We start from the raw sequence: 24960 nt of genomic DNA on the forward strand, positions 1-24960 counted from the left end.
GTGTTTCTAGGTGTATGTCTGGCCGTTTGACAGATCTCACATTAAGAATACAATTACACTATTAAAAAAAACAAAAAACTGGGGCGGGGCCTGACCGCAGAGCCGAGCGGTTGACAACCTTAGGAGCTCCTGCACTAAACTGCTAAGAAAGCCTCTTTTGGCAACCCAAACGGCAACTAATCGGGCCACAAAGGCCAGATACCGAAAGTGGACACTAATCTGAGCAAAATGAGACCCCTCAAGCGACAAAAGGAGCAGTACTTGCCATACAGGCACCTGAGGCCTACTCGGGAGGCGGACGCGGGAGAGACGGACGCTCTCCCCCCGCCACTAATGGACGCCTCGGTAAAGAAGGGCCACCGTTCCCCCCCCCCTTTTGACCGGTGGGGGTAATCCCGGTCCACCAGCCCAAGGAGAACGCCTATCTCTGGGGCACCTTACAGAAAAACTCTGACCAGCCGATCCCACGAGGACAAGCTAAAATGGCCGACGAGGAGGCAGCCAATGCACAGAAACAGACCGCTGAAGAGTGGGCAGCAGCCTTCCGTGCAAGATTCGATGCGGTATGCCAAAAATTCTGGGAGCGACTAGAAGAGGAACACTCACCTCCTGCTACGAGGCCAGCCAAACAGACAGTGCGTCACTGTGCACCCCCTCGCAGGCAGCCGGAGCGCCCGACTAAAGCAATAAAGCCGCAGGAGCGGAGAATCAGTAAAACAACCAGGCGGAAGAAGCGACGAAGGAGCACTGCTCGCCCGCAGCCGACATACCCTTGGAGGGTCACTACCGATGATGCTCTGAAACCTGCTATGTGCCTTTACCAGCACGGGTCAAGATTCATCATGGGACAATCCCAGTTACACTGCTCACACCCGCTGAGGGCCCCTACTCATCAAGCTATGAAGAAATCGGGCGGCTGGCCACAGGTTCATCCCCGGTGTGCAGATCACTTAGAGACTTGGGAGACGGGTACAGCGGACTGGGGCTGGAAGGGTACAGTTCAGCGGGACATCTGTGATCTCTCTATATGGGTCCTACTGCATAACGTGTTAGGCATAGGCTGAGCAAGGTTCCACTACCACATAGCTCACTAAGTGCTGACAGCCCTTGTATAGCCTATTTACATGTCCAGTGAAACCTCTTAATATGCAATGCGTCCGTCACTTAAACGTGTTTATTGTTTGTCATATTCATAATCTTGACACACTGTAGCAATCTCTTTTTACTAGTTTATCACCTATCTCTACCTACTAATCGCCCTGCCACACAAGCTTCTCCTTAAATACTACAGTTATGAGACAGGATGATCATACTGCTAATCTTACTTTAAAAAAAAAAAGTTGAGTAATGCTTTCTGTTTTTTGTTCATTTTCATTACAAGACCAAACCCAGCAGTACTATCTCAAAGCTAGAGAGTCCTAAGCAGCATGTAGAGCATGTCAGATTTCTTTATTTTGATAAGCCTGACTCTGTTTCCTCTTGATTTCATTTAAAACAAAAAAGTGCAACACACTTCTTAAATTGTTCAATACCAAGCTACAAACTTAAATGTAGATGACGTGGCCATATAGCTAACTAATCTAGCATGTTTATTGCAAACTAGCGATGTCTCATACCCAGTCTTTATCCAGGGGCTGAACAAAAATGTTACTGTTTAAACTGCTAAACATCGCAATGAAAATCTTGGTACTACTTATTGTCTTATATAAAATGAATCTATGCTACTTTTTGAACATAAACAATGTAAACCTATTCTGTCAACTTCCTTACCAAAAAATGTGCAAGAACTACTGTTTACCCTTATGTTTTAACTGTGTATATTACACTAGAGGAATGCCTTTGGGGTACCTCTTAAGCATTTGTTACCATCGTACGCACTACAAAAATAAAGAATTAAAAAAAAAATAACAAAAAAGCATTGTAGCTGCAAGTGTCAGATCCACTCAGGGTTACTCACTAAAATAAAAAAAATGTCAGGAATTGAAGTGAATTTAAAATGTATGGTATTACGATTCTGACTTTAAGACTGTTCTGCTGGCTGTGCAGTTGTCGAGGGGTGCAGGGGAAGGTGAGTTATACTTACTTGAACCTGTACCTCATGTCCGCCTCCATGCTCTTCCTGACGGTCCTCTTCAGCTTCAGTTGCCAGGAGACAACACCAAAGTTGTACCTTCGGCATTTGTGAGGGTACAACACTAAAGTCTATGGAGGATCCTACTGTATTTTTTCCCCTCAGCCACAAGGGGCCTTGCAAGACTTGACAAAGGGTATCTCTGCCTTTTCATCAAACTTGTTAAGCATAGGAAAAATACTAAGGCAAAGTATGCCGTGCTTTGTCATAAAGGGACACTTTAGGTACTTTAACAACTTCATCTTATCGAAGATGTTATAGAGCCAGTCTTGCCCCCTCTGTCCTACCCCACAACCCTATCTAAAACCAATTAGAAGGTTTGAAAGTGCGGCTTCAAGCCATGCGTCCAAGCCCTCTGAGCATGAGAGTCAGGAATCTTCCCAACTCTCATACCGTAATTTCACATGCGCATATGCAGTGCCATAACGATCGGCCACAAAGGCGCCTGCGCTGCCCAATGCTCCTCTATGACGAGCATTGGATTGGCCAGTCATCCAGAAAGCAACCCGCGCTGGAGAAAAGGTGAGTTATTAGTTTTATTCTGGGACATCAGGGCTGTAGCATTATTTCTAGCATTCCTTGAGGTAAAGAGATTGTCTTCTCAGATTCTGTATTCAGATATTTTTGAATAGGCCTGGTTGAGTGAAATTTTCCCTCTTTTGTGACAGCTGGCCTTCACTTCAAATTATCCCCTTAAGGACACATGACATGTGTGACACGTCATGATCCCCTTTTATTCCAGAAGTTTGTTCCTTAAGGGGTTAAGTTGCTTGCCTTCATTTGGATCAACAGCTTACATACAAAGATGTGTTTTACAGGTTGAACAATATGGGGTGTTTTTTAAAGCTAGATTACTGTGTAACTATACTACAGTATAGACACAGAGCTGCACCTTAACCTCTGTGCAAAAGGCTACAACAACAACCTGTAGTAGTTCCGGAGTTTGAAATGTCTATTTGAGTAAGGTTATTACAGAACAATAAGAGCAAAAGAGATCAGTGGATCATCAACCCCATTATTCGCAATCTTCAGTTAATTAGTGCAATTGGAATCTTAAACTGATCATCTTAAATGAAGTCCATCCCATTTGACAGGTTTAAAAAGTGTAGAACGGAACGCACCTCCAGACATAGCTCTATTTACAGTACAACACAATACTGGGCAGGAGATCTATCAGCAAATTAGAGATACCGTAGTGCCTACAATAAGGGTCAATATAATGTTACATAACTAGAGTCCCACAGCACTGAGGATGTCCCTTTCAGGCAGGATTCTTACAATGATTTATCTTAGTGCTCTGCTGTCAGTATATCCTTGTTTCATTTTTCAAGAGAGAAAGTTCTTTATATATATTTGGTCACTGGAGAATAAATGTGCGTTACAGAAACACACAGCACCATGTACTTACAGTGTCAATCAATACTCAATCACCCATGTAATGAAAGAATACTGTGAGATACAAATATGTCACTGGCAAATCCCAAGACGGGGCGGTGGGAAGCTGTAAAAGTCTGGGGCCTTCCTGGCACACAGAGCTCTGCTACTCGCCTGCCTGGGGCAGATTTTATATTTACAAAGCACTCCAACCTAGGAGAGACTGCAGATAAACGATAAGCTTCCTCCAGAAATCACAGCCAATCACTGCTGCCGCAGGATGTCTTTGGGTCATTATACAGAAGTAAAACTTCCACATAATATGAGAGGTACAGAAGTCTCCATGTTTTTTGTTTTGTGAAAATGGGGAAATGGCACCAAAGACTCCTTGCACCATAACCAATAGCTGTAGCTATTGGAACACTCCAAGTTCTATAAACACTAGAGAATGCTGGTGCTTTAACCATAGAGTTAAAGGAACAGCTAATGTTCTTACCTGAGGTCCGCTGGGTCCCGGACCGCACCTCCACTACTTCCTTTGGAGAGACAGGGGGCGGGGCAAGTTTATTGGCTGAGAGCATCAGCTAATCGCTCAGAGCCAATAAGCTAAGCCCTGCACCGCTGAGCTTAGCTCAAACAGAGAGCTTCTGGCTCAAACCTATGGTGGACACCAGGTAAGAAATCAAACTGTTCTAAAATGGTGCACTGTTTAATTCTGTGAAATGATGTTGGACGTCCAGCATCTTCAAATTCCCTAAAGGAAAGCATTGATTCAATGGTGTCCTATGGGAAATGCACACTAGGTTTCCCCTCACCATGAAATTTAGGGCTGACAGAGATGGGAGCACGAACAATGAAAGTTTAATTATATCATCTCTGGGATATAACGAGTAGACAGTGTACTTTCCCATCATGATCAGAGTGGATGATGAAATGACACAGTAATCTCTGTGTGTGTATATAATACACAAGATCCAGCGCACTCACTCATCCACTAAACAGCAACTTTAAGGCTCACAGATTCTATTAGTATTTTTAAAAAACGCCTAATCTAGGCAAAAATAATGGGGGTTTAGTTACAGTATATGATCAGCTCTTCCTGTCCACCATAAGCCTGCCACTACGTCAATGTACCCAATCTTTGGCAGGCCCTGGAATGAGGCACCTGTGACAGGGAGCAGACATTAGGCTGTTAGATTAGGACCTGCCAAAGATGGGGTACATTGATGTTGTGGCAGGCTTATGCATTGTATGATTACATACTGTAACCAAACCCCCTTTATTTTTGCCTAGATTAGGTGTTTTTAAAAAGAAACTAATAAAAATCTGTGAGCTTTGAAGTTGCCGTTTAGTGGATGAGTGAGTGCACTGGATCTTGTGTATTGTATAAATTGGCCCCAGCACCTCATTTATATACGTTTAGTCCCCTGTTTTTTTTTTATAGAGATAGAGATAGAGCGAGTGTTACAAGGGCTGTTCACATCAGATGAGTTGCAGACGTGAAGCAAATAATCAAATATAGAAAATACACGCCATTCATGAAAAATTTCTGGGAGTTGTAGTTTAGTAATAATTGAACTACAACTTCCTATAACCTTTGTTGTCCCAAAACACTGTTAGGGAAGTGTTAAAGAAAATAACAAACATCAATCACGTGGTGGTTTTGTTATGGCTCATTTGAAATCCCGTATAGTCTGGAGCTTTGCAGGAAATACAGGGAATTTAAAGAAATACTCCAAACAATAAAGCTCTTTAAATTGCTGAAGTGGTTTCTGTGTAAAGAGTTCGGCCCCTTTGTTTGATTTAAGCCAATCTTGTTACTTCCTGGTAGTTTAGCTGTTAAAAGGCTATGGAATTAGTTGTAATACAGCTCACTGAGAAGTCTGAGATTGGAAAGCCTAGCGCATGTGCAGTTAATCCAGAAGCCTCTGATTGGTCGTTCTCCAGCACAGCTGACAACATCTCTGCCAGGGGAGAAGGTGATAGCTTGCAGTAACTACAGAAACTAAATCTGCAGCTATTGCTAGTTAGGTTTTTACCACCAAAGAAAACATGATTAACAAATCCCATGCAGGTTTTCTGTATAGGTATATCTAATAAACTTTTTTTTTTATAAATTGTTCCTTTAAGAGACATATGATTACAGGAGAAACGAACTTCCACCCCACACATCAATATTACAAAAAAAGTAAATCAAACCAGTAGATATACTGTATAGTTGGAATGCAACTTAAAGGCACAACATGTGATAGGGCCCTTTCATCTTGCCGAGCGAATGCTTCCATGGTAAATAATTGCTATTAAAGTGGGATAGGAGACAGCATGTGCAGCCCACTCACCAAAGAACATCATGAATTGTGTTATCTATTTCAGAATGAGTCCAGCACATAAACAGGATGAAGCATACTTTTCACACGTACAATGCAGAATTATATCTCCACCTAAACGGGGTAAAAAGGCACATCATGCCAACTGGATCTCTTTCCAAATCAAAATCTGTATTTCCAGTCAAAACCGCAGCAAAGAAGATACAATACAATTTTACAAAATAAACAATTTATAGTAATCAACTACAGAAACATCACCAATAATGCAACACTAAAAAAGTGTTCAATCAGACAGAATATTAAACCTGCACACAGAGGGACTGACTAAGGACCATTGCCGCTTATAGCAGTATCTTTAACATAAGGACTGCTCCCCTCGGCTCTGTTAATCGGCAGGTGAACTGCAACTTTTAGCCACACACACTTCACTCAGAGAGCAAAAATTAGTTGCTTAGTGAATAACATCAACACAAACTCTCTTACAGAATTTGTCAATAATGAACATTTTATGCCAAAACAGCAGAATTCGAAAAGCTCTAACACACAATGCAAAGCAGCTATCCTGGTCTTAAATCTGCAGTGAGTAACCATGACAATGACTGAAACAGACTTGTGCACAAATCCCTTTCAGTTGTATAAATCAAATGCCTGTTTCTCTATTTCTTAGGCAGATATGAACAAATTGCTTTGTTTTTACAAACAATGACAGACGCAGTTGAAATGGCAGTTTGCATGTGCGCACTGTGAGCCCGCAATGGGAGGGAGAAACAGAGGGAGACTTGAAGTGCAAGGGGGAAAAAAAATGGAAATGGGAGCAGATGGGTCTTCCCTATGTTTGGACTGCAAGGGAGGAGCAGTTACATCTGTCTGTCTGTATTACCTGATGTGCATGTAATGTCTGTCTGTATTACCTGATGACCATCTGTATTACCTGATGTCCATGTAATGTCTGTCTGTATTACCTGATGTCCATGTAATGTCTGTATTGCCTGTCTGTATTACCTGATGTCCATGTAATGTCTGTCTGTATTGCCTGATGTGCATGTAATGTCTGTATTACCTGATGTCCATCTGTATTACCTGATGTCCATGTAGTGTCTGTATTACCTGATGTCCATGTAGTGTCTGTATTACCTGATGTCCATGTAGTGTCTGTATTACCTGATGTCCATGTAATGTCTGTATTACCTGGTGTCCATGTAATGTCTGTATTACCTGATGTCCATGTAATGTCTGTATTACCTGATGTCCATGTAATGTCTGTATTACCTGATGTCCATGTAATGTCTGTATTACCTGGTGTCCATGTAATGTCTGTATTACCTGGTGTCCATGTAATGTCTGTATTACCTGGTGTCCATGTAATGTCTGTATTACCTGGTGTCGATGTAATGTCTGTATTAACTGGTGTCCATGTAATGTCTGTATTACCTGGTGTCCATGTAATGTCTGTATTACCTGGTGTCCATGTAATGTCTGTATTACCTGGTGTCCATGTAATGTCTGTATTACCTGGTGTCCATGTAATGTCTGTATTACCTGGTGTCCATGTAATGTCTGTATTACCTTGGGTCCATGTAATGTCTGTATTACCTGGTGTCCATGTAATGTCTGTATTACCTGGTGTCCATGTAATGTCTGTATTACCTGGTGTCCATGTAATGTATGTCTGTACTGTCTGTCTGTATTACCTGATGTCAATGTAATGTCTGTGTTACCTGATGTCCATGTAATGTCTGTGTTACCTGATGTCCATGTGATGTCTGTGTTACCTGATGTCCATGTGAGGTCTGTGTTACCTGATGTTCATGTAATGTCTGTGTTACCTGATGTTCATGTAATGTCTGTGTTACCTGATGTCCATGTAATGTCTCTCTGTAATGTCTGTCTGTATTGCCTGATGTGCATGTAATGTCTGTATTACCTGATGTCCATGTATTGGCTCTCTGTATTGCCTGTCTGTATTACCTGATGTCCATGTAATGTCTCTCTGTATTGCCTGTCTGTATTACCTGATGTCCATGTAATGTCTCTCTGTAATGTCTCTCTGTATTGCCTGATGTCCATGTAATCTCTGTCTGTATTACCTGATGTCCATGTAGTGTCTGTATTACCTGATGTCAATGTAATGTCTGTCTGTATTACCTGATGTCAATGTAATGTCTGTCTGTATTACCTGATGTCCATGTAACGACTGTGTTACCTGATGTTCATGTAATGTCTCTCTGTAATGTCTTTCAGTATTACCTGATGTCCATCTAATGGCTGTCTGTATTGCCTGATGTGCATGATATGTATGTCTGTCTGTATTGCCTGATGTGCATGATATGTACGTCAGTATTACCTGATGTCCATGTAATATCTGTCTGTATTACCTTATGTCCATGTAATGTCTGTCTGTATTACCTGATGTCCATGTAATGTCTGTCTGTATTACCTGATGTCCATGTAATGTCTGTCTGTATTACCTGATGTCCATGTAATGTCTGTCTGTATTACCTGATGTCCATGTAATGTCTGTCTGTATTACCTGATGTCCATGTAATGTCTGTCTGTATTACCTGATGTCCATGTAATGTCTGTCTGTATTACCTGATGTCCATGTAATGTCTGTCTGTATTACCTGATGTCCATGTAATGTCTGTCTGTATTACCTGATGTCCATGTAATGTCTGTCTGTATTACCTGATGTCCATGTAATGTCTGTCTGTATTACCTGATGTCCATGTAATGTCTGTCTGTATTACCTGATGTCCATGTAATGTCTGTCTGTATTACCTGATGTCCATGTAATGTCTGTCTGTATTACCTGATGTCCATGTAATGTCTGTCTGTATTACCTGATGTCCATGTAATGTCTGTCTGTATTACCTGATGTCCATGTAATGTCTGTCTGTATTACCTGATGTCCATGTAATGTCTGTCTGTATTACCTGATGTCCATGTAATGTCTGTCTGTATTACCTGATGTCCATGTAATGTCTGTCTGTATTACCTGATGTCCATGTAATGTCTGTCTGTATTACCTGATGTCCATGTAATGTCTGTCTGTATTACCTGATGTCCATGTAATGTCTGTCTGTATTACCTGATGTCCATGTAATGTCTGTCTGTATTACCTGATGTCCATGTAATGTCTGTCTGTATTACCTGATGTCCATGTAATGTCTGTCTGTATTACCTGATGTCCATGTAATGTATGTCTGTATTACCTGATGTTCATGTAATGTCTGTCGGTCTGTGTCGTGCAGTGAATGCCAGTCCCGCTCGATACACGCCGTGTATGTGAATATCAGACAGACACTCCGTGTGGCGGAGGCTCACCGTGCTCGGGCCTGTCTCCGGTGTCGCCTCCCCGGGCCCCGCTCTGCAGGAAGGACACGCAGCTTCCAGGTTGTCTGAGAGACTGCGATAGCTTCCGCTTCCTGTGCAGGACTGCAGCTCGCCACCTGCTGGCCGCCAGCGGCACTGCACCCCCAGCGGCAGGAGGGATACTGAGACTGCCAGGGGAGAGAGAGACTGAGGGAGGGGGAGAGCAGGGATACTGAGACTGAGGGAGGGGGAGAGCAGGGATACTGAGACTGCCAGGGGAGAGAGAGACTGAGAGTGAGGGAGGGGGAGAGCAGGGATACTGAGACTGCCTGGGGAGAGAGAGACTGAGGGAGGGGGAGAGCAGGGATACTGAGACTGCCAGGGGAGAGAGACTAAGACTGAGGGAGGGGGGGAGCAGGGATACTGAGACTGAGAGTGAGGGAGGGGGGCAGCAGGGATACTGAGACTGAGAGTGAGGGAGGGGGGGGAGCAGGAATACTGAGACTGCCAGGGGAGAGAGAGACTGAGAGTGAGGGAGGGGGAGAGCAGGGATACTGAGACTGCCAGGGGAGAGAGAGACTGAGAGTGAGGGAGGGGGAGAGCAGGGATACTGAGACTGCCTGGGGAGAGAGAGACTGAGGGAGGGGGAGAGCAGGAACACTGAGACTGCCTGGGGAGAGAGAGACTGAGAGTGAGGGAGGGAGGGAGAGAGCAGGGATACTGAGACTGCCTGGGGAGAGAGAGACTGAGAGTGAGGGAGGGGGAGAGCAAGGATACTGAGACTGCCAGGGGAGAGAGAGACTGAGACTGCCAGGGGAGAGAGAGACTGAGAGTGAGGGAGGGAGAGAGCAGGGGTACTGAGACTGCCAGAGGGGAGAGAGACTGAGAGTGAGGGAGGGAGAGAGCAGGGATACTGAGACTGCCAGGGGAGAGTGAGAGACTGAGAGTGAGGGGGGTGGGGGGGGGAGCAGGGATACTGAGACTGCCTGGGGAGAGAGAGACTGAGAGTGAGGGAGGGGGAGAGCAGGGATACTGAGACTGCCAGGGGAGCAAGAGACTTAGAGTGAGGGAGGGAGAGAGAGAGAATGAAACTGCCAGGGGAGAGAGAGAGTGAGGGAGAGCAGGGATACTGAGACTGCCAGAGGAGAGAGAGACTGAGAGTGAGGGAGGGGGAGAGCAGGGATACTGAGACTGCCAGGGAAGAGAGAGACTGGGAGGAAGGGGGAGAGCAGGGATACTGAGACTGCCAGAGGAGAGAGAGACTGGGAGGGAGGGAGGGGGAGAGCAGGGCTACTGAGACTGCCAGGGGAGAGAGATTAAGACTGAGGGAGGGGGGGAGCAGGGATACTGAAACTGCCAGGGGAGAGACAGACTGAGAGTGAGGGAGGGGGACAGCAGGGATACTGAGACTGCCAGGGGAGAGAGAGACATAATTTTTCCACCTGCACTGTGAATGTTTACATGGTGTGTTCAATAAAAACATGGCAACATTTCATTCTTTGTGTATTATTAGTTTAAGCAGACTGTGATTGTCTATTGTTGTGACTTAGATGATGATCAGATCACATTTTATGACTGAATTTGTGCAGAAATCCATATCATTCCAAAGGGTTCACATACTTTTTCTTGCAACTGTAAATACAATTTTAAAAAATTGTATGAGGGGCAATATGACTCCCATATTAATAAATGTGTAAATGTGAATACATGCCTGCATGCAAACACCAACATTAAACACAAACACACCTCTGCATTCAAACACCTCACTCACACTCACACTTCAGATAAACACACCCTGGCATTTGAATCCCAACACTATATACAAACACATCCCTGCATTCAAATATAAACCCTGTGCACAAAAAAGGCCTTAATTCAAACATCAACACTACACACAAACATACACCTGCATTCAAACAGTACAACAAGCCACATCCCTGCCTTCAATCATCAACACTATACATAAACATACACCTGTATTCAAGCAGTACAAAAAGCCACATCCCCGCATTCAAACATCAACACTATACACAAACATACACCTGCATTCAAACAGTACAAAAAACACATCCCCGCATCCAAACATGAACACTACACACAAACATACACCTGCATTCAAACAGTAAAAAACATATATCTGCATTCAAACATCAACACTATACACAAACATACACCTGCATTTAAACAGTACAAAAAACACATCCCCGCATTCAAACATCACACTATACACAAACATTCACCTGCATTCAAACAGTACAAAAAACCACATCCCCGCATTCAAACATCAACACTACACACAAACATACACCTGCATTCAAACAGTACAAAAAAACACATCCCCGCATTCAAACATCAACACTACACACAAACATACACCTGCATTCAAACAGTACAGAAAACGACATCCCCGCATTCAAACATCAACACTATACACAAACATACACCTGCATTCAAACAGTACAAAAAACACATCCCCGCATCCAAACATGAACACTACACACAAACATACACCTGCATTCAAACAGTACAAAAAACCACATCCCCGCATTCAAACATCAACACTACACACAAACATACACCTGCATTCAAACAGTACAAAAAAACACATCCCCGCATTCAAACATCAACACTACACACAAACATACACCTGCATTCAAACAGTACAGAAAACGACATCCCCGCATTCAAACATCAACACTACACACAAACATACACCTGCATTCAAACAGTACAAAAAAACACATCCCTGCATTAAAATGCCAAAATTACACACAAACACACCCTTGTATGCAAACACCAATACTACACACAAATACACCCCTGCATTCAAACATTAGTATTATACACAAATATTCACACACAAATACTCCATACAAAACACACCTACATCATCACACAAATACACCCTTGCATTTAAACATCAGTATTATACACAAACATTCACACACAAATACTCCATTCAAAACACACCTACATCATCACACAAGCACTGCACACAAATATAACCCTGCAAGGATGGGCAATCTGGATCTGCAGCTGGCAAAGCACTGTTGGAAGTGCAAAGCAACTGATGATCTGCCTTTTGGTTACCCCTGCTCTATAGGTGGGCCCAAATTTTCATTATTTTTTTTTGCACCTGGGCTCTCTCTTCATCAGTTTTATTATAAATTGTGTATAAAATGAATGTGGCCACATGGTGGCTACTATCAGTTTAAAGAACAATTCCAATCACCACTGCTGTTTGCCTCCAAGAACCTTGAGAGAGTTGTATATGTGAGATTAACAGACTTCCTCGAGTCCAACTCTCTGCTTGACACGCTTCAATCTGTATTCTGTATTTCTCTGTTGAAATAGCTGTGACCAAAGCATCCAATGATCTTATCACGGCAAAATCCTGTGGTCACTACTCTATCCTAATTCTCCTCGACCTCTCTGCTGCTTTTGACACTGTTGATCATCAGCAGCTTCTTCTCATCCTCCGTAATCTTGGCCTACGGGATACCCCTGTCTCCTGGTGCCCTTTATACCTCTCCCAGCACTCTTTCAGTGTTTCTTTCTGTGGCTTTGCCTCTTCTGTGCCCGGATATTTAAACTGAGTAACATACACACAGTCACATAGTCACACACAGACAAACATAATCTTATACACACAGTCACCCAATGTCACATACACACAGTCAAACACAATCTTATACATGCAGCCACACACAGCAACACAATGTCACATACACACAGTCACATTCATACACACACACACACACACACACACACACACAGTCAAACACAATCTTATACACGCAGCCACACACAGCAACACAATGTCACATACACAGGGATTGGGGCCCAAAACAGGGACTGTCCCTACTAAATAGGAACACTTGGGAGTAATGTATTCTGCAACGGAATGATTCCATATTGGCTCATTGTCAATAAATGTTATAAGCTATGCCGTTTTTTCAGTAAACATAGCAAGGAATGGAGGAAAAAAAGACCCAGGTGCCTTTCCCCAATATTTAGCAATTGTTCCTGGAATTTAAACCTTTTGAGATAAGGTTAGAACCTCAACATAGCATACCTTCCTATTAAAGGGTCCTCAGCGGGAACTCCTTAGATTAATGTTTTAGAAAACTGTTATAGATCAAAAATGGCTACATTACTGAAGTCTAAATTTGCTGTCTACAGAAGCAGAGCCAAATAATTGGGTTAAGCAAGGTTTTTAGCAGAGAGAAGGCAAATACAAGTGCTAAAGAGAAATTGAAATTAAATACTTCTCTGCAATTACTTTATACTTCCACAGAATTAAGAGGATCACTACAGTCACCCAGGATATGTCATTTCCATGAAGTGGTACCTTGAACGGTTTAACACACCTCCAGATGCTGTTACGTTGACAGCCACTTAGCAAACCTTCCAAACTCCAGCATCCTGGAAAGTGGGACAACTGTGAAAGCGAGGTAAAGGATTACTACTTGGTTCTTATGGGAACCTGGCCCTCCCTGTTTAGAGCACCCTGGTGGAAGTATCCCCTTTATAATGGTGTATGCATTACCGTCTTCAATTGGAAAGTGTGTGTATATCTGTCTGAATGACTATGTGTGACTATATGACATTGTGCGTGTGACTGCGTGACTGTATGTGACTGTGTGCACATCACTTTATTTGACTGTGTATGTGTGTGACTGTGTGTATTTGTATGATTATGTTGTGACAGTGTGTGATTGTGTGTCTGCATGTGTTTTTGTGTTTGTGTGTGTGACTGTGTGTGGTTGTGTATGTCCATATTTGTATGTGATAAGGTACAAGTGCACACCAAAATACAATTAAGAAGAGTGATCTTTATTAATATTAATAAAACTTATTTTAATTATATTTGGCCTGCATGGTTTCCTACGATATACTGGCTAATTGTTGGGCTGTGGGCACTCACTCTGTCAGTTTGAACCCACCATGCTAGCATATTTCTATTCACACAGCATCACTCTTTTACCACCTTTTCACACACAATGCAAACAGTATTACTCTATGCACACAGTATTACACAAATTGCACCATGCATCACACACAATGCACACAGCATCACACACAGATTGCACCATGCATTACACACAGCATCACACACATCAAACACAGCATCTCACACATCACACACAGCATCACACACATTGCACCATGCATCACACACAGCATCACATACATCAAACACAGCATCTAACACATCACACACAGCATCACACACATTGCACCATGCATCACACACAGCATTACACACATTGCACCATGCATCTCACACATCACAAACAGCATCACACACATTGCACCATGCATCACACACATCACACACACTGTACCATGCATCACAGCATCTCACACATCACACACAGCATCACACACATTGCACCATGCATCTCACACATCACACACAGCATCACACACATTGCACCATGCATCACACACATCACAAACAGCATCACACACATTGCACCATGCATCACACACATCAAACACACTGTACCATGCATCACAGCATCTCACACATCACACACATTGCACCATGCATCACACATCACACACAGCATCACACACATTGCACCATGCATCACAGCATCTCACACATCACACACAGCATCACACACATTGCACCATGCATCACACACATCACACACAGCATCACACACATTGCACCATGCATCACACATCACACACAGCATCACACACATTGCACCATGCATCACACACATCACACACATCACACACACTGTACCATGCATCACAGCATCTCACACATCACACACAGCATCACACACATTGCACCATGCATCTCACACATCACACACAGCATCACACACATTGCACCATGCATCACACACAGCATTACACACATTGCACCATGCATCTCACACATCACAAACAGCATCACACACATTGCACCATGCATCACACACATCACACACACTGTACCATGCATCACAGCATCTCACACATCACACACAGCATCACACACATTGCACCATGCATCTCACACATCACACACAGCATCACACACATTGCACCATGCATCACACACATCACAAACAGCATCACACACATTGCACCATGCATCACACACATCAAACACACTGTACCATGCATCACAGCATCTCACACATCACACACAGCATCACACACATTGCACCATGCATCACACATCACACACAGCATCACACACATTGCACCATGCATCACAGCATCTCACACATCACACACATTGCACCATGCATCACACATCACACACAGCATCACACACATTGCACCATGCATCACAGCATCTCACACATCACACACAGCATCACACACATTGCACCATGCATCACACACATCACACACAGCATCACACACATTGCACCATGCATCACACATCACACACAGCATCACACACATTGCACCATGCATCACACACATCACACACACTGTACCATGCATCACAGCATCTCACACATCACACACAGCATCACACACACTGTGTATATGATAACTCAGTATTATTCAGTGGACACAATGTAACTAAGGCAGCCCCTCACACACAATGCATAGATTATCCCTCACCCCTCCCTGCCTCTCCCCCGGAAGCACTATCTCTCTATCCCCTCCTATCCCCCTCTCCCAGGATTATCCAAGCTGGAGCTGGCTGGCAGGTAAGGAATCAGTACCATTCATTCATTGATGCCTGTATGCTGACACTTTGTATATTTATTGTGTGGTATTTTCTACAGACTCTGACTGCCTGTAGATAAATACATTGTGTTACATCCTCACAATACAAAACTAGTTAGGAGTAGATTATTTATTGTTATATAAAACCACTACCTGCTACACTATTGTAATTTTATCCTGTGAGCACAGAGCCAGCTTGAATGTACATGAATCTAATTTCATGAGATATTCATATTATTATACCAGAGTCTCAAAGCACCTTCTAACTGCCCTTACTATTCCTTTCACATAAAGGGTATCTGACTTTACTTGCCCCTTAACCCTTTATTCAGGAGCCCATGTGCTGCCCCTAATTACCAGCTGCCCCTCCACACCATGTGCCTCATAGTCTTTACCAGACATTTTCCTTCCCACCTCTGGGTGTCCCTGAATGCCAACACCCCTTCCTATAATAAAGATTGCCTGCCAATCTATTCTTCAAGAATGTCAGGGCTCACATTCACTGCAGTACTGTCCACTTTGCAAATTTTTTTTTTAAAAAAAAACTAATTCCACCCCCCCCCCCCACCTGTTTAGCCATGAGCATTGCCCCAATTCCACAAAAAGAGCTTCCCCACTCACTACCAGGACTAATGCCACCTAGCCACATTAAGGTGCATCCAGCTGTCATGCAGTTATAATAGAAGCTTATTATATCACAGTCAGATTTGGTGAAGATCTTGCGATAGACCTTTCCTCATTACTTCTGTGTCCTACAATATTTATATTCTCCTTTCTTCGCCAGTTTTTGTTTCCCGCATGTCACGCTGGCCCCTTAATCTATTGCAGTCTCATTATTTATTGTCTCTCTGCTATCCCAGACTGTCTCTTATCTGTCCTGTTTTAGTGTACTCTGTCTTTCCTCAATGGATCTACTCATCAAACAGTAAATTGTGTCGAAGTAAATAAAAAATAGTCAAATTTAGACAAATATGGCCAAGTTTAAAACGTCTCTTTGACTTTGTGGGGATTTGGAGAAAAACTCTGCAACAAAATACAGATTGAGAAGACATGCACATAAGAGGCATCTAGGAGATTAAAAAAGAGAGAATTGAATTACCCATATTTTATTTTTACAAACTCTCAGATCCAACAAATTGCCAACCAACGACTAATCAGAATAAATTATCCTCTCCTATTTGTGGTTATAGAATTTAGAAAGAAGATCCACAGACATACCAACCCAATTTCTCTGAGATTAATGCATTTCTAGCTAAAATAGATTTTCCTCAAATTACTCCCAAACCGAAAGACCACCTTTGCAAAGAGATTACTATTGAGGACTAGCAGGCTTTAAATCATTTAAAAGTCCCAGTCTGGGCAACTCTTTAACGCTTACTCCTAGTTCCTCCTCTGACTAAACTCATAAACTCTTTCTATATCACAAGATGACATCTCAGACATATTCGTTCATGCCCATATAAAAATCATACCAACCCTGACATTGAGGTCATACAATGTGCCCAATTTCGTCCCATGTCTTAAATATGTTGTTAAATATGAATGTTACAATTTATTCCAATCTGTTTGCTAATTTCATAATATTCTAATTTCCAAGCCTTTTACATACGAACTAGGTTGGTTTGTTCTGCACCTACAACTATCAGAAAATACCATAAAATGCATTAATATAATACAACATGCCTACTCTGCTGGTTGCCCAAGCCTGCTGATTTCATCGGATTCTAAAAAAGCATTCAATCCCCACAGTCTTCTCTTAAAATAGTGTCTTGACTACCTAACAGACCTAAGAATAAAACATCACAAAAAAGCGTGCATGGCTCCTTAAAGGCTTACTCCAACCAAAAACTAGAGTTTTAAGAAAGACTGGTTTTGGAGGGAGTAACGTTTCTTACCCCTCTCAAACTGTAAGAAAAAAATAAAATAAAGCATACACATAGGCCAAGTTCTCGCCTCATCCAAATCCGTGTCCACTGTAATCACTCCCCCTAGGTGCCAGGGGAGGGATGTACGGGAAGGGCAGCACAGAGGGAGGGGTACTGTCAGAGAATTAACATAAGCCACCCAGAACTCTTGTTCCGGGCTTTTAAACGATGTGCCCCAGTAAAGCTGCTGAAGCTGGAGTTACACCTCTGGCAACAGAGCAGTTAAACTCCGTAAACTGAAGTGGTTATGGTGCTTGGAGTAACCCTTTCAACTAAATCTGGTTGCTAATTTGTCTCAGATCCAGGCATCAGTGATGGCTTCCATCGAGATGTAGAGACTAATACAGCGGAAGAAAGGAAGGCATTGTTGTCCTGAGCATGGAACAAAATTAAATTAAAATGTCATTTTAGAAAATGAACAGAGTAAATGCCAGCCATTACAGCGTATGTACAGAAAAAAAGGCAGATGTAGGTGCTCGCTATAATGTGAACAGGCAGCAGTATATCTACAAGGATTCCCAAACCTTGCATAAGATACAGAAATGTGACAAAACAACTGATGATAAACCGCGCCAAACAGAACTGAAAAAAATCACACGGCTACACTCAATCTTAACAATAACCCAATGATGTGCAATAAATGATGTGTATACGTACTTTCTCTGGAGTAAAGTGATTTCGTATTTCGGTACCAGCATATGTTTCTGCGCACTGTATGACTCATTAGCATTATGTTTTAAACAGATAACACCCAAAACTGGAGCTTCCTCTGAACAGGATATAGGAGATGCATGGCAACATTAGACGTCACTGTGTCCGAGACCTGGAACCCATTCAATATGGAGGACCTGCGTGCGTCTCTTTACAATTCTTTTGCTCAGGTATGGAGGATGAAATTAAGGCATTTAAAAATGATACGGAAAAGGAGCTGATAATGATATATTTTGTCCTAAACTTTCTCTGTAAGACATCTCCGTCTAAGGAGCTAAGCTTGGAGCAGGGTTTTAAAATTTCCACTGGCTAGCAAAATCTTAGCTTGGACAGTGGAAATTCTCTGCTGGTGAGTGTGCCATGGACCCTCTATATTTGCAGCTGCGAGTAACTTTTAGGCTCCTGCCTAAGAGCGTAGGACTTTAAATGTTGAGCCTTGGCTTTTAGTGTCAGTAAATCCTTCTGTTTCTGTTAAACCTCAATATGACAGAGCTCCTGTACTCTGACTAATTACCTCCACCAGGTCAGCGTCCTCGCTGCTACCAGGGACTCTGGAGCATGTGAGACCCGGTTGTTGAAGCTTGACTGGGGCCTCCAAGGACCTCTTCCACCAGACTAGGCTGCAGTGTATGTAACTCTGGAGACCCTGTCTAATGTAAAGCAGTGATTATAGCTTTACTATATAACCTTTCCCCCCACACATTAGACGAGTCTGAATGTGGGGGTAGAATGATCTTTATTGTACACAACACAGTTATACAAGACAGTGTTGATTCTCCTTGCATGGGGTCCTTTATACAATGATATGGACAGTACAAGGGTCCTTCCCAGGCGCTAATCTGTCTGGGGACTTAATTATATTATCCCAAGATAACGATCAGCTTCCTGCTGTACCCACAAAATGTCCGCCAGAAACCCCTCTCCGTAGACCATACCCCCACACAATATATATTCAACAGCGCCTCCACTGCTCAAATAGCACCCTGATCGAAGAATCCACACCCAAGTTACTGGGTCGAGGCTATGCTGAGATACAGCGAGGAGTTCCAGGGTTGCGGCACCTTAGTTCCAGTCTAGGGAGGGGAGCACTCTTGAGGGACCGAGGAATACCTGCTGCCGATCTGAGGAACAGTTCCCGAGTGTTTCACAGTATCTCCTGATTAGGTGCTCAATGTGTAAAACAAGTCCAGGCGATCCGGAGAGGTCCTCAAGTCCAGCTGGGAAGCACAATAAGCATTCGGGGCCCACATATCCCTCTCCACAGGGACAATAACCCCATTTAGGTGCTGTTGGGACCAGGCCTATAGACTGTGGGCAGGAGGCTGGCCTTCAAGCCTCCCTAAAAGTCTGTGGCATAGAAGCTACACTATTGAAAACTATTTGACATAAATTGGAGCTAATGCATCAGTAGCATCCTTGTACCATAACCAACACAGAAAGCAGTAGTGGTTATGGTGCTTGGAGTTTCCCTTTAAAGCTGACTGTTTATCAAGGCAAAATGTAGTTCAGAAATATCTTGAATGTCATCAAACTGTGCTTTGCATGAAAACTTACATACTAATCCCCTATTGTATCCGTGTCCTGCAGATAAAGTCTTCCCCCAGCCTGAAGAAGATCATTGCTGTAACAGCTGTTAGTGCTATTTCTCTCATCTTTCTCGCCCGACACTTTAAAAGAAGACGGGGGAAGAAGAAAAGCATAATCACTCCCCAGTGGGAGCCAAGCCACTTTGTTTTACAATGCACCAAAAATTCAGCTTGGGAGAAAGGTGGGTCTGATCTGCATAATATTTATTCAATGATACATTATATTCTCTCCATCAGCCTCCCATTCACTGATTGGTCGGCAAGTGTATGGGTGGGCTCAATCCTATATAATTATAACTTGAGGATGTGCAGATCCTTATAGCTACAGACCGCACAATTTCATCTTATATACAGTAACCAAGCTTTTGCAAAATGTAGCCTGTAAAATACAATCAGCATTAAACCAGTTATTCTTTTGTATAAACATTGTTTGCCATATTTATGGAGTGTTGTAGTGTTTATATATAGAAATGCAAATGATGTGAACTCAATCAAAAACCGTTATCATTAACTACCCATTGCTAAATTATATGCATTACAAAGGACATAAGCAGATTAGGATAACATCAATCTGGCTGTTTTTCCTGTATTATTTAATGTAATGAATATTAATTAAATCAATACAATTCTGTTTATTTGTTTTCAAATCTCATGTGTGCCATCGAACTTGAAATTGTGGAGGATTGGCGAGGGAATTAAGCATTTTAGAGAGGGTGTAAGAGAACTATGATTTAAAGCCAAAGTGGTTAAATTGTAAAAAATAAAAATAAAAAAAAATAGCAGCACCAGAACTAGAGACGTTTTTCCATTTTCACTACAGATTTTTGAAAATCTCTTTTCATTTCTCCACAATTCAAATTTAGTGAATAAACACACTTTTTGGTTTGGCCTAAGAGTGAGGCAAATAGTCCGTCAATGAGATATCATGGGATTTAACCTTATATTGCCAGCCATACTCTACCAGTGTTATTCCAATAGACCTCACACAGGGGTAACTTATAAATAGAATTTGGGGCAAAATTTTAAAAAAAACGAGTATTTACCCTGGAAACTAAACTTATTGATGATTACTGGACTTTAGAACTTTGCCCTAGAATTCCTTCTTATACAGAATCATTATTGTTTATTGCTGTCCGTGGTGAGCAAAACTGAGAAAATAAGGTATTTGGAATTTATTATTATGTGAATGTTGTTTCAGGGTCCAGTTGTTCCAGTAGCAGACAAAATCTCACTCTGTCCCTGAGCTCAGTGAAGGAGAAGGGGCCTCAGCTGCAGGTTAACGGAGGGCTGTTCAGTAAATACTCTGGTTCCGCACAGAGCTTGGCTTCAGTAAGTGCTGATTTGTATCAGATCTCATTAGGGTCCTTGAGCCATAAACATTATGGACCACATATTGTGTAACTTTTCAAATCTGAATTTAGAAGCTTAAAAGCTCAGCTTTAAAGAAGAAAATAAACTAGCACAGATGATGAGTTGCAAGGCAATATATAGACTGTGTCAGTTGATAGAATTTAATTAAAGTGTGGAATGTATGTGTTAATCTGCCACAATCCTGGTTTTATCAATCTAATGTCAGATGTCTAATTTAAACATGTGTTACGTATTAGATGTGCAATATAATTCTACATTAGGCTATTTGTAGTTATCTGTTCAGCTATGGTTAATTATTCAATAAGGTCAGATAAAATGTTCTGTTTAATAAATAAGACATATTGTTATTGACAGGTGCAGAGTGTAAATTCCTGTATAAATCTGAATTCATGGGATAAAACAGATGAGGAGGACATGAAGCTTGTAAATATCCCAGTTACCACCCCAGAGAACCTTTACCTGATGGGTAGGTATTCCCCCCAGAGAACCTTTACCTGATGAGTAGGTATTCCCCCAGAGATCCTTTAACTATTGGGTAGGTATTCCCCCAGAGAACCTTTAGCTAATGTGTAGGTATTCCTCTAGAGAACCTTTACCTGATGGGTAGGTATTCCCCCCAGAGAACCTTTACCTGATGGGTAGGTATTCCCCCCAGAGAACCTTTACCTGATGAGTAGGTATTCCCCCAGATAACATTTAAATATTGGGTAGGTATTCCCCCAGAGAACCTTTAGCTAATGTGTAGGTATTCCTCTAGAGAACCTTTACCTGATGGGTAGGTATTCCCCTAGAGAGACTTTATCTGTTGGGTAGGTGATTTCTCCTCGAAGAACCTGTATATATTGGGTAACCATTCCCAAGAGAACTTTTACCTGGTTAGTATTTATTCCCCCTGAGAACATTAACTTGATGGGTAGGTATTCCCCTAGAGAGACTTGATCTGTTGGGTAGGTGATTTATCTTTGGAGAACCTGTATATATTGGGTAACTATTCCCAAGAGAACTTTTACTTGGTTATTATTTATTCTCCCTGAGAACCTTTACATGATGGGTTGGTATTCTGCTAGACAGCCAATACCTAATGGGTAGGTGATGGTCCAAAGAACCTTTACCTGATGGGTATATATTCCTGGTGAGAATATTTACCTGATTTGTCGATATTCAAATAGATGACCTTCACCTGATGTTTAAATAATCCTCTTGAAGATCCTTTACCTGATGGGTAGCTATCCCGTTGGATAACATTTACCTGATGGGTTGGTATTCTTCCTGAAAAACTTTGATAACTAGTTATTCCCCCAGAGAACCTCTACCTGATAGGTATGTATTTAATCAGAGAACCTCTACCTGATGTGTAGGTATTCCCCCAGAGAACATTTACCTGATAGCTAGTTATTCTCCCAGAAAAACTTTACCTGATGAGTTATCATCCTCCAAAAAATAAATAAAGAAATATATAAAGTAATAATAGGGGAGTCAAAAGTATGGGGTTCAGCTACCAATAAACACGTTAATTCTACATTTCCCTGAGTTTGCATCTGCTTTAGGAATTGCTGTGAAACATGAGGTAAATGTAAAGATGGTACAAGATGTTCCTCATTATTTATTCATGTGATTCAGTTGTGTTCTGTAAAAAGATAGTGGAAGATCACAGCAGGGACCTAGCACGTTGGGAAGTCATTTTATTGATTGTAGATTGGTTGGCACTCAATGATAAAAACATTAGATTGTCATAAGCAAACATGACTTAACCCTCCCATTGTCTCATGCACTCAGAGTTTAATAGAAGAGATTGATTGAAATGGGGGAAACGATAAGCAATGCCTATTCATTTCCAATCAATTTTTGTGTTCATATTGCATCAATAAAGGAACAGTTAGCAGTTTTAATTACACAGAACAGTTTATTATGGATGTTGGGTACTGACAATACTAATTCGAACATCATAGTAATCGTACAACTTATGTATATGCAGAGAGATCATATAGGACAGGGTTCAACATTTTCACTCACCACAAGCCTTTGTCAAGTGAATTAGTCCCCCCCCCCCCCTCCCCTGGTGTGTACACTATGACTTGCTTTGGCAAGTAAGGTTTAATGCCTGGCTAGTAGCATAGGACTTTAAATTGTAAGCCCTAAGACAGGATGTGTACATAATGAAGGATGTGTACATATAAAGGAAGCAAATAGTATGTATATTTTTGGAGGGATCAGAAAGGATTCATTTATTTGGAGAGATCCAAAGTGATGTATACGTTCAAAAAGTTCAACGGTGACGTGTACTTTCAGAGGAAATGTATATTCATATATATGTATATGAGTGGGAGCAGTGGGGATGTGTGTATACGTCTGGCGATTATTTTTATCTAGTGAAATCACTTGAGAGGCCTGTACGGTAATGTCTACATTCAGAAGTATACCTTTAATCAATAGAGAATTGTGTTCATTCAGAGGTAACAGCGGTAATATGGAATTACGAAAGGTTAAGAAGCACAATTTATATGGATCCCTGGCAATGTGTACATTCTGAGGGTTTGGATATTCTGTTAAAAATTATACTGGAAAAAGAAAATTACAGACAACAAGACTCTCTAAAGATGTCTAAAAATAGTGTGATTAGATAAAAGTTTAGAGAAAATTCCCAGAAATGGCTACAATGTACTATCATAATTTATTAAGTGCGGTGAAAGGTACAACGTAAGAACAGCTAAATAACAATGTATAGTGGTAGAAATATTAAAATAAGTAAGTAGTACACAGGGGCTTAAAAATAAAAGTAGATGGAGACCAGTTTCCTCAGATAATCCTGTAAATAGAGGAGGGGGTCAGGATCTGTGAAATAGTGAACCCTCCTTAATGAAATGAGGGTTCCCACTCACTGGTGATAAACAAGTATATAGAAGTATAGCTAAACTGAGCTTAGAGAATCACACTACCACTAAACTGGAGGACTAAATAGGTGCCATAAATAGTGCTCAAAAAAGTGCTCAGTGAAAAAGAAACTAATAATAAATTAAAATGTTTCAAATGGTTCTCACTTCATGTACCTTAAGCGTGTTATTTTACAAAACTTAAAATGTGCTGATAACTCTGCCATGATATTGTAAACCAATATGTAGCTTGTACTCGCTGTCGTGGCGCTATAAGCCTGTTTGGAAACTGCATGCACAAGAAAAATAAAGAATTAAAAAAAAAAAAAAATGTTTCAAATGCTCAGTTTAGCTATAGTTGGTAGTAGGTTGCTGTCACCTCAACAACTGATGTATTATTATTATTATTATTATCGCCATTTATATAGCACCAACAGATTCCGTAGCGCTTTACAATATTATGAGAGGGGGGGATGTAACAATAAATAGGACAATTACAAGAATACCTTACAGGAACAATAGGTGGAAGAGGAGTATTCTCTGACCTTTATTTATTTATTTACTTTCATTTATCTCTTCTCATCTCCCTTTTTTTCCTACTGCTGTAGAGCCTTGAAATTCATGGTTCCTTTCTGAAACCCCTTTAGATACATGTTTATCACC

At 41.7% G+C, this 24960-nt stretch overlaps 2 protein-coding genes across 3 annotated transcripts in view; one reads left to right on the forward strand and one right to left on the reverse strand.

Moving 5' to 3' along the window:
• Positions 1-9256, reverse strand: part of USP33 (ubiquitin specific peptidase 33) — a 43912-nt gene extending 34656 nt beyond the window's left edge. Inside the window, exon 1 of the mRNA XM_063427962.1 lies at positions 9157-9256. The gene's annotated coding sequence lies outside the window, so the exon portion shown is untranslated. The remainder of the gene's footprint in view (positions 1-9156) is intronic.
• A 6363-nt stretch (positions 9257-15619) lies between these two features.
• The window catches only part of MIGA1 (mitoguardin 1), a 64724-nt gene continuing 55383 nt past the window's right edge, over positions 15620-24960 (forward strand). For both annotated transcript variants that reach the window (XM_063427949.1, XM_063427950.1), the window contains exons 1-5: positions 15620-15815; positions 18504-18640; positions 20058-20238; positions 21255-21385; positions 21782-21893. In XM_063427949.1, the coding sequence (XP_063284019.1) occupies positions 18551-18640; positions 20058-20238; positions 21255-21385; positions 21782-21893 (514 nt within the window). In that variant the 5' untranslated portion in view covers positions 15620-15815; positions 18504-18550. The remainder of the gene's footprint in view (positions 15816-18503; positions 18641-20057; positions 20239-21254; positions 21386-21781; positions 21894-24960) is intronic.

This window comes from Pelobates fuscus, chromosome 7, assembly GCF_036172605.1.
Source record: "Pelobates fuscus isolate aPelFus1 chromosome 7, aPelFus1.pri, whole genome shotgun sequence".
In the NCBI taxonomy this organism is placed as follows: domain Eukaryota; kingdom Metazoa; phylum Chordata; class Amphibia; order Anura; family Pelobatidae; genus Pelobates; species Pelobates fuscus.